Here is a 10,804-nt window from a genome sequence, read left to right on the forward strand (position 1 = left end):
TACCTTGCAGAGCAATAGGCTCAATGATGCAAATGACTTAAATAACAGGAAATAATGCGAATATCAGCAAAATGCAGCGCCCTCTTGCATTTCCCTTAATTATTGCGAGAAAAAAAAAAGAAGAAATGATGAAAATGCCTAGAGAGTGATAGAATTACGCTACTCTGGCTAAAATCGCAGTGTTTTGCGAAAAAACACAGGAAATAATCAGCAAACTGCAGCGCCCTCTACCATGTCCCTTAATTATTGCGAAATATGCAATACCTTGCAGAGCAATAGGCTCAATGATGCAAATGACTTAAATAACAGGAAATAATGCGAATATCAGCAAAATGCAGCGCCCTCTTGCATTTCCCTTAATTATTGCGAGAAAAAAAAGAAGAAGAAATGATGAAAATGCCTAGAGAGTGATAGAATTACGCTACTCTGGCTAAAATCGCAGTGTTTTGCGAAAAAACAGGAAATAATCAGCAAACTGCAGCGCCCTCTACCATGTCCCTTAATTATTGCGAAATATGCAATACCTTGCAGAGCAATAGGCTCAATGATGCAAATGACTTAAATAACAGGAAATAATGCGAATATCAGCAAAATGCAGCGCCCTCTTGCATTTCCCTTAATTATTGCGAGAAAAAAAAGAAGAAGAAATGATGAAAATGCCTAGAGAGTGATAGAATTACGCTACTCTGGCTAAAATCGCAGTGTTTTGCGAAAAAACACAGGAAATAATCAGCAAACTGCAGCGCCCTCTACCATGTCCCTTAATTATTGCGAAATATGCAATACCTTGCAGAGCAATAGGCTCAATGATGCAAATGACTTAAATAACAGGAAATAATGCGAATATCAGCAAAATGCAGCGCCCTCTTGCATTTCCCTTAATTATTGCGAGAAAAAAAAAAAGAAGAAATGATGAAAATGCCTAGAGAGTGATAGAATTACGCTACTCTGGCTAAAATCGCAGTGTTTTGCGAAAAAACACAGAAAATAATCAGCAAACTGCAGCGCCCTCTACCATTTCCCTTAATTATTGCGAAATATGCAATACCTTGAAGAAATGATTAAAATGCCCGTCTGTCCTTTCATCCGTCCGTCTGTCCATTCCTCCTTCCTTTCATCCGTCCGTCCGTCCATTCCTCCTTCCTTTCACCCGTCCGTCTGTCCATTCCTCCTTCCTTTCATCCGTCATTCTGTCCATTTCTTATTCCTTTCATCCGTCCGTCCGTCCATTCCTCCTTCCTTTCATCCGTCCGTCTGTCCATTCCTCCTTCCTTTCATCCGTCCGTCTGTCCATTCCTCCTTCCTTTCATCCGTCCGTCTGTCCATTCCTCCTTCCTTCATCCGTCCGTCTGTCCATTCCTCCTTCCTTTCATCCGTCCGTCTGTCCATTCCTCCTTCCTTTCATCCGTCCGTCTGTCCATTCCTCCTTCCTTTCATCCGTCCGTCTGTCCATTCCTCCTTCTTTTCATCCGTCCGTCTGTCCATTTCTCCTTCCTTTCATCCGTCCGTCTGTCCATTCCTCCTTCCTTTCATCCGTCCGTCTGTCCATTCCTCCTTCCTTTCATCCGTCCGTCTGTCCATTCCTCCTTCCTTTCATCCGTCCGTCTGTCCATTCCTCCTTCCTTTCATCCGTCCGTCTTACCATTCCTCCTTCCTTTCATCCGTCCGTCTGTCCATTCCTTCCTTTCATCCGTCCATCTGTCCTTTTCTCCTTCCTTTCATCCGTCCGTCTGTCCATTCCTCCTTCCTTTCATCCGTCCGTCTGTCCATTCCTCCTTCCTTTCATCCGTCCGTCTGTCCATTTCTCCTTCCTTTCATCCGTCCGTCTGTCCATTCCTCCTTCCTTTCATCCGTCCGTCTGTCCATTCCTCCTTCCTTTCATCCGTCTGTCTGTCCATTCCTCCTTTCATCCGTCCGTCTGTCCATTCCTCCTTCCTTTCATCCGTCCGTCTGTCCATTCCTCCTTCCTTTCATCCGTCCGTCTGTCCATTCCTCCTTCCTTTCATCCGTCCGTCTGTCCATTCCTCCTTCCTTTCATCCGTCCGTCTGTCCTTTCCTTTCTTCCGTCCGTCCGTCCGTCCTTCCTTCCTTCCGTCTGTCCATTCCTCCTTCCCTTTCATCCGTCCGTCCATTCCTCCTTCCTTTCATCCGTCCGTCTGTCCATTCCTCCTTCCTTTCATCCGTCCGTCTGTCCATTCCTCCTTCCTTTCATCCGTCCGTCTGTCCATTCCTCCTTCCTTTCATCCGTCCGTCTGTCCATTCCTCCTTCCTTTCATCCGTCCGTCTGTCCATTCCTCCTTCCTTTCATCCGTCCGTCTGTCCATTCCTTCCTTTCATCCGTCTGTCTGTCCTTTTCTCCTTCCTTTCATCCGTCCGTCTGTCCATTCCTTCCTTTCATCCGTCCAACTGTCCTTTTCTTTTTCCTTTCATCCGTCCGTCTGTCCATTCCTCCTTCCTTTCATCCGTCCGTCTGTCCATTCCTCCTTCCTTTCATCCGTCCGTCTGTCCATTCCTCCTTCCTTTCATCCGTCCGTCTGTCCATTCCTCCTTCCTTTCATCCGTCCGTCTGTCCATTCCTCCTTCCTTTCATCCGTCCGTCTGTCCATTCCTCCTTTCATCCGTCCGTCCGTCCATTCCTCCTTCCTTTCATCCGTCCGTCTGTCTATTCCTCCTTCCTTTCATCCGTCCGTCCGTCCATTCCTCTTTCCTTTCATCTGTCCGTCTGTCCATTTCTCCTTCCTTTCATCCGTCCGTCTGTCCATTCCTCCTTCCTTTCATCCGTCCGTCTGTCCATTCCTCCTTCCTTTCATCCGTCCGTCTGTCCATTCCTCCTTCCTTTCATCCGTCCGTCTGTCCATTCCTCCTTCCTTTCATCCGTCCGTCTGTCCATTCCTCCGTCCTTTCATCCGTCTGTCTGTCCATTCCTCCTTCCTTTCATCCGTCCGTCTGTCCATTCCTCCTTCCTTTCATCCGTCCGTCTGTCCATTCCTCCGTCCTTTCATCCGTCCGTCCTTCCATTCCTCCTTCCTTTCATCCGTCCGTCTGTCCATTCCTCCGTCCGTCTGTCCATTCCTCCTTCCTTTCATCCGTCCGTCTGTCCATTCCTCCTTCCTTTCATCCGTCCGTCTGTCCATTCCTCCTTCCTTTCATCCGTCCGTCTGTCCATTCCTCCTTCCTTTCATCCGTCCGTCTGTCCATTCCTCCTTCCTTTCATCCGTCCGTCTGTCCATTCCTCCTTCCTTTCATCCGTCTGTTCTCCCTTCCTTTCATCCGTCCGTCTGTCCATTCCTCCTTCCTTTCATCCGTCCGTCTTTCCATTCCTCCTTCCTTTCATCCGTCCGTCTGTCCATTTCTCCTTCCTTTCATCCGTCCGTCTGTCCATTCCTCCGTCCTTTCATCCGTCCGTCCGTCCATTCCTTCTTCCTTTCATCCGTCCGTCTGTCCATTCCTTCTTCCTTTCATCCGTCCGTCTGTCCATTCCTCCTTCCTTTCATCCGTCCGTCTGTCCATTCCTTTTTCCTTTCATCCGTCCGTCTGTCCATTCCTCCTTCCTTTCATCCGTCCGTCTGTCCATTCCTCCTTCCTTTCATCTGTCCGTCTGTCCATTCCTCCTTCCTTTCATCCGTCCGTCCGTCCATTCCTCCTTCCTTTCATCCGTCCGTCTGTCCATTCCTCCTTCCTTTCATCCGTCCGTCCGTCCATTCCTCCTTCCTTTCATCCGTCCGTCTGTCCATTCCTCCTTCCTTTCATCCGTCCGTCTGTCCATTTCTCCTTCCTTTCATCCGTCCGTCTGTCCATTCCTCCTTCCTCTCATCCGTCCGTCTGTCCATTCCTCTTTCCTTTCATCCGTCCGTCTGTCCATTCCTCCTTCCTTACATCCTTCCGTCTGTCCATTTCTCCGTCCTTTCATCCGTCCGTCTGTCCATTCCTCCGTCCGTCCGTCCATTCCTTTACCTTTCATCCGTCCGTCTGTCCATTTCTCCTTCCTTTCATCCGTCCGTCTTTCCATTCCTCCGTCCTTTCATCCGTCCGTCTGTCCATTTCTCCTTCCTTTCATCCGTCCGTCTGTCCATTTCTCCTTTCATCCGTCCGTCTGTCTATTCCTCCTTCCTTTCATCCGTCCGTCTGTCCATTCCTCCTTCCTTTCATCCGTCCGTCTGTCCATTCCTCCTTCCTTTCATCCGTCCGTCCGTCCATTCCTCCTTCCTTTCATCCGTCCGTCTGTCCATTCCTCCTTCCTTTCATCCGTCCGTCTGTCCATTCCTCCTTCCTTTCATCCGTCCGTCTGTCCATTCCTCCTTCCTTTCATCCGTCCGTCCGTCCATTCCTCCTTCCTTTCATCCGTCCGTCTGTCCATTCCTCCTTCCTTTCATCCGTCCGTCTGTCCATTCCTCCTTCCTTTCATCCGTCCGTCCGTCCATTCCTCCTTCCTTTCATCCGTCCGTCTGTCCATTCCTCCTTCCTTACATCCGTCCGTCTGTCCATTCCTCCTCTCATCCGTCCGTCTGTCCATTCCTCCTTTCATCCGTCCGTCTGTCCATTTCTCCTTTCTTTCATCCGTCCGTCTGTCCATTCCTCCTTTCTCTCATCCGTCCGTCTGTCCATTCCTCTTTCCTTTCATCCGTCCGTCTGTCCATTCCTCCTTCCTTACATCCGTCCGTCTGTCCATTCCTCCTTCCTTTCATCTGTCCGTCTGTCCATTCCTCCTTCCTTACATCCGTCCGTCTGTCCATTCCTCTTTCCTTTCATCCGTCCGTCTGTCCATTCCTCCGTCCTTTCATCCGTCCGTCTGTCCATTCATCCTTCCTTTCATCTGTCCGTCTGTCCATTCCTCCGTCCTTTCATCCGTCCGTCTGTCCATTCCTTCTTCCTTTCATCTGTCCGTCTGTCCATTCCTCCTTCCTTTCATCCGTCCGTCTGTCCATTCCTCCTTCCTTCCATCCGTCCGTCTGTCCATTTCTCCTTCCTTTCATCCGTCCGTCTGTCCATTCCTCCTTCCTTTCATCCGTCCGTCCGTCCATTCCTCCTTCCTTTCATCCGTCCGTCCGTCCATTCCTTCTTCCTTTCATCTGTCCGTCTGTCCATTCCTCCTTCCTTTCATCTGTCCGTCTGTCCATTCCTCCTTCCTTTCATCCGTCCGTCTGTCCATCCCTCCTTCCTTTCATCCGTCCGTCTGTCCATTCCTCCTTCCTTTCATCCGTCCGTCCGTCCATTCATCCGTCCGTTCGTCCGTCCTTTCATCCGTCCGTTCGTCCATTCATCCGTCCTTTCATCCGTCTTTCCCTCCGTTCCTCCGTCCGTCTCATCCATTGTTTTTTATTTTAATTTTGTTTTATTTAATGCTCGAATTTAGCATGATTACAACACTTGATATATCAGTCAGGTTAGTGCAATGGTAGAAATCGGCCTGACAGCCATGTGGCTGGCCACCACGGTGGATGAGGACCAAGCTGAGAGGCACTTTCCAGACAGAATCACCAATCAGCATTAGCTGACACAGCCAGGCTCGCCATAACCCAGGCGAACCAGCTGCTCCGCTTACTCTTACACTTGGCATATTTATATCAACATTTGCTGTACAATGTAGCTATATTATGTCTCAGGAATAGAATCATGAGAATCTATCTTACAAAACTATCCTAAGCAAGCTTTGGGTAGGAGAAACTGTCTGAACTTTACCAAATGAACCATCTTAAATTTAGATTTGGTTCATACTACTGCGAAAAATGAAGTCAACCTGTAAATTTACTATATCAGTTATCTGTTAGTTAGAAAATCAATGACTATATCAGTTGATCAATCAATCTATCAGTCAGTGGTAGTAACCCGGTCACGTGATCACCATGCGGTAGCGATTCTATTACAGGAGGAAAAACCCAGGCCGACATGAAGCCAGGCTATATCTCCATCTGACCTCTCGCCTTCGCCTTCACCTTAGTCCGCTCGTCTCGCCGGTAGGAGAGGGGTCTCCCTTCTGGCCTGTCGTCTCCGGGTCAGGACCGAGGCGCCTTACCCTCTCTATTAGAGAGTGTACTTCACCCTCGCCTCCGGCTGATGTCCCGACGCCCTCAGGACCATGGCACCCTACCTGCGTCCCAGCCTCCACACATCCAAGTGCTGCCTTGCTCCTTAGGCACTGCTACATGCTTTGTAAGTCCATAACCCCAATAAACTAAGTAAAACTTTAAGCTGTTAGTTCCTGCTCTCAACAATCAAAAGAGGCACACCAACAATGAGAGAGCGAGAGCACAGGTCGATTCAACCTCCATTCATATATTTAATGCCAAGTTACAACTCTTATTCTTCATACTAAGACTTATCAGATATTCCAACTGCTCAATACCTTCTTGTATTAGCGCGTGTTTTCGTTTCATGCTTGACCGACTTCCCTTTCAATTGATAGCTTGTCTCGTACTCGTACAATGCGGCCGTTTGTCGCTGTTTGATATATGTATGGTAATTTATATAATACCTTTCATAAAGGCTCCTAAAAGAATTAATGTCCTTCTTGAGATGGAGAGAACGCAGAGCAGTGCTCAAAAGCTGGAATGTTCTTCGTTTGACCACCACGGAGGAAAAACTCGTCGTTGCTTTCAAAATATAAGACTAATAGTATAATTTATGAATATTTTATTTCTGTCTGGATATCACCTTTTATGTGTAACAAATAACGATGATAACAATGGAAAGATAGTGATAATGAAAGATTGATAACAACAATTACAACAAATAACAATGCGCTTTATAATTATGATTGTAATGATGATGGATCCTAACTCATGTTACTAAGCTATCACTGTTAGAATAATTAAAGATTATGATAGAATAAGAATGCATATAATTTTATATCTACTGTTTATACCTCAGAAGAATACCTCATGTTTAATTTAGTTACCCCCGAAATTAATGTTTTCTTTTATATGCGCCACCCTACGGCAATATTTACAAAGTGTAATGTAAACAACCCTCTTCTCTCCACGGACTTCTCCCCGATTACACGCTTATACGCAGTAGCTGTGTTTCTCTGATCCCCACATCAATTATCTGTACATTGACAAGCCAAACTTCCTTATTTCACGCATAGAAGATGACATCTTCCACCACCTCAACAGGTTATGGGCCCAGATTTAAGGAATTTGATGGTAATGCAGATAATTATGATTTGTGGGAAGAAAACTTCACAGGGGCTCTCCGAGTTCTGAAACTACATCTTGCTTTTGATAAGTATGCAAGCAAACGCCCAAATGATTATGATTTGGAAGAGGCCAAGGAAACAATCTATGCTCACTTAACAGGTTGTCTTGACAGAACGTCACTTGGCATGATAAAGCGTGAAGCGAGGGGAGATGGAGTGAAAGCATTGACATTGCTACGAAAACACTACCTAAGAGAAACACAACACAGATTGTTTGCTCTATGGAGATCATTCATAAACAAAAGGATGGATGATGACAGTGTTACAGCATATCTTACGTCTATAGATGAGACAGTAGCTGCTCTCAGGGAAATAGATGAACACATTTCTGATGGTCTTATAGTAGTACGAACACTGGATGGACTTCCAAAGAAGTGCGAAAATTTTGTTGATGTAGCTAGCCAGCGTAATCCTCCATACCAGTACAGTGAATTAAAGATAGCATTGTTAAGTCAAGAGGATCGTCTGAAGGATACCTCTAGCACAGAGAGTATCATGAATGTCAACAACAGCAACACAGTGAAACAGAAGAAATGTTTCAAGTGTAGTGAACCAGGCCATTTTGCATCAAAATGCAGGAAAGGAGGTAAGTTCCAGAGAGTTAACAATCCTCCAAATACTAGAAAGTGGTGTAACTTTCATAAATCTAGAACTCACAGTAACAGTGAATGTAGAGTGAAGAATCCTAAGAAGAGTAGTAATTCAGTAAACTCAGCAAATGACACAAGTGAAGAACAAAATCAAGAGTTTTCTTTTCATGTAACACACTCATCAAGGTTTCATACTGTTAAGGAGAGCAACAATGAGCTGTATGATTGTAGAAAACAGAATGTAGCTAACTTAGAAGAAGAAAGCTTCTTAATGATTGACAGTGGCTGCACTTCACATATTGAGAAAACTGAACCAAAGTTTGTGAGACTTCAAGAATCCTTCGATGCACAAAACCATTACATAGAGCTGGCAGATGGCCAAAGACAACAAGGAACAGTGAAAGGAGTCGGTGATGTGAAAGACTTCATTCAGGATCAAGACGGCAACTCACGAAGTATTCTACTAAAAGATGCATTATACATACCAGGATTCAAACAAGATATCATGTCAGTTTGGAAGGCTGTCAAGAGTGGACATACTGTTACTTTCTCACCCGAAGGCAGTACTCTAACTACCAAGGATGGCACGATATTCGACATTGTGGAGAAAAACAAGTTGTTCTATCTACGTAGAGGTAAGCCACACACTGGTTCTCAGATGGATAAGTTTAACAAAGTCCATGTAGGGGAAGCCAAGCACACCCTAGAGGAATGGCATAAAATCCTAGGGCATTGCAATGTGGCTGATGTACAAAAACTTGAAGCAACTGTTGACGGAATGCATATAACTAGGAAAGATAAGTTCAACTGCACCACATGCACACTAGGTAAGATGACACAGTATAGGAGTAAAGAACCAGACAAAAAGGCCCAACAGCCTTTAGAATTAGTCCACTGTGATGTAGTTGGTCCTGTAAACCCACCAGCACGAGGAGGTTACAGGTACAGCATCTCATTTATTAATGACTACTCCGGAGCTCTTAGAATTTACCTAATTAAAAGTAAGAGTGATACTGTGACAGCTATGAAGAGATACCTTGTAGAAACAGCACCATATGGGAAAATTAAACGCCTAAGATGTGACCACGGAACAGAGTTTACGAACAAGGAGTTCAGAACACTCTTACAGAGAACAAGATTAAACAAGAGTTCTCTGCACCTTATTCACCACATCAGAATGGCACAGTTGAGAGATCACACAGGTCAATATTTGACATGGCCCGCTGTTTGCTGATTGAGTCAAAATTACCTAAGGATATGTGGAGTTATGCTGTGAAGACTGCCTGTTACATCAGGAATAGGTGCTATAACTCCAGGACTCAAAAGACCCCAGTAGAAATGCTTACTGAAAGACGGCCAAACATAAGCAAAATGAATATCTTTGGAACAAGATGTTTTGCATATGAACAAGAGAGTAAGAAACTAGATCCAAGGAGTAAGGAGGGAGTATTTGTGGGCTATGATGATCAAAGTCCAGCCTACTTGATATACTTTCCTGATACTCAGACTATAAGAAAGGTAAGAATAGTCAAATTTGTGGATAACTCATCTTGTAAGACAGAATCCTCAAGTGCCGAGCAAAGTTTGAGTGACGACTACATTTTGGTGGAGACGAGGCTCCAGCAAAAACCACTTCAAGCGGCCCAAGATGAGACGCCAGCTGACGCTGATGGGGACAGGAAGTGTCCAGCTAAAGACCAAGAAGGAATACCAGTGGATGAAGATACAGAAAGAAGATACCCATCCAGAGAAAGAAAGAAACCCTCGAGGTTAGATGACTATGTTACAGATGATCAGGACGACAGTATCTCCAGTGTGACACATACTAGCTTTATACATCACTGCTATCGAATGTCACATGATCCAATACCAGTCACCTACCAAGAAGCTATAGCATTTCCAGAGGGACATCAATGGAAGAAAGCCATGGATGAGGAGATTGCTTCACTACAGGACAACAACACCTATGAACTCACAACACTACCCAAGAATTGCACAGCAGTGGGTGGAAGATGGATTTATCAAGTGAAACCTGGACCTAACGGTAAAGGAAAATTCTACAGGCAAAGATTACATTGAAGTGAATCAAACTATATATTTGGAAAAGACTTTAGACAGACTTAGAATGTCAGATTGTCATGTAAGAAACACAAGTGAATTAAGTATTGTTAACACTTCTACTATAGAATAAGATGTATTGGCTGATGCAACTCTTTACAGATAGTTGGTAGCCTTATATATTATGACAGGTACCAGACCAGACATATGCCATTCAGGAAGCAAAGTTCTTAAAACAAATAATGTATGATCTATTTGGATTTAAGATTAAGTCAGTAGATTTAGGAGTTGACAACCAAGGTGCTATTAATCTACCCAAAAAAAAAAAAACTCCATAAATTACCAAAGGTCAAAACATATTGACATTCGTTACCATTTCATTAGAGATGAAGTGAAGATGGGTAATATGAACTTATTCTTTGTACCTACCAGAGAGAATCCAGCTGATATATTTACCAAACCTGTATCTCAGAAGAAGTTGAAAGATTTTAAGTTTATCAGGGGATAGATTCTCTCATACATTATAACCAATCTTTAATTAAGAGGGGGTGTTAGAATAATTAAAGATTATGATAGAATGCATATAATTTTATATCTACTGTTTATACCTCAGAAGAATACCTCATGTTTAATTTAGTTACCCCCGAAATTAATGTTTTCTTTTATATGCGCCACCCTACGGCAATATTTACAAAGTGTAATGTAAACAACCCTGGATTCGCGCATTAGACACCGAGGTGTAAACAGTGCTCGGAAAATCATAAAGAAAAGTAGACTCAAGCCGTACTAATGGCAACAAACATTACAGACTCAGGAGAGGATCCTGAAAAAGATGAAGATATGGATCAAGAATTACAAAATCACAGAAGAAGAAAAAATAGCTTAGAAAACGGTGAAAATCCAATTTCAAAACAACCGCGTTTCGACTACTCAAAATTCCCGCCACTTGACCAAGCCGAAA

At 44.4% G+C, this 10,804-nt stretch overlaps 1 protein-coding gene across 1 annotated transcript; it reads left to right on the plus strand.

The window, feature by feature from the left end:
- The first annotated feature begins 4,800 nt into the window (after positions 1-4,800).
- On the plus strand, positions 4,801-9,486 carry LOC147467663 (uncharacterized). The gene has a single exon (XM_086530740.1). It carries the CDS (start codon positions 7,088-7,090, stop codon positions 9,017-9,019), a length of 1,932 nt encoding a protein of 643 aa, XP_086386866.1. The 5' UTR covers positions 4,801-7,087; the 3' UTR covers positions 9,020-9,486.
- The last annotated feature ends 1,318 nt before the right edge of the window (positions 9,487-10,804 follow it).

The sequence above is a fragment of the Penaeus japonicus genome, unplaced genomic scaffold (genome assembly GCF_977035675.1).
Source record: "Penaeus japonicus unplaced genomic scaffold, GWHDUDI00000001_assembly GWHDUDI00000034, whole genome shotgun sequence".
In the NCBI taxonomy this organism is placed as follows: Eukaryota; Metazoa; Arthropoda; class Malacostraca; order Decapoda; family Penaeidae; genus Penaeus; species Penaeus japonicus.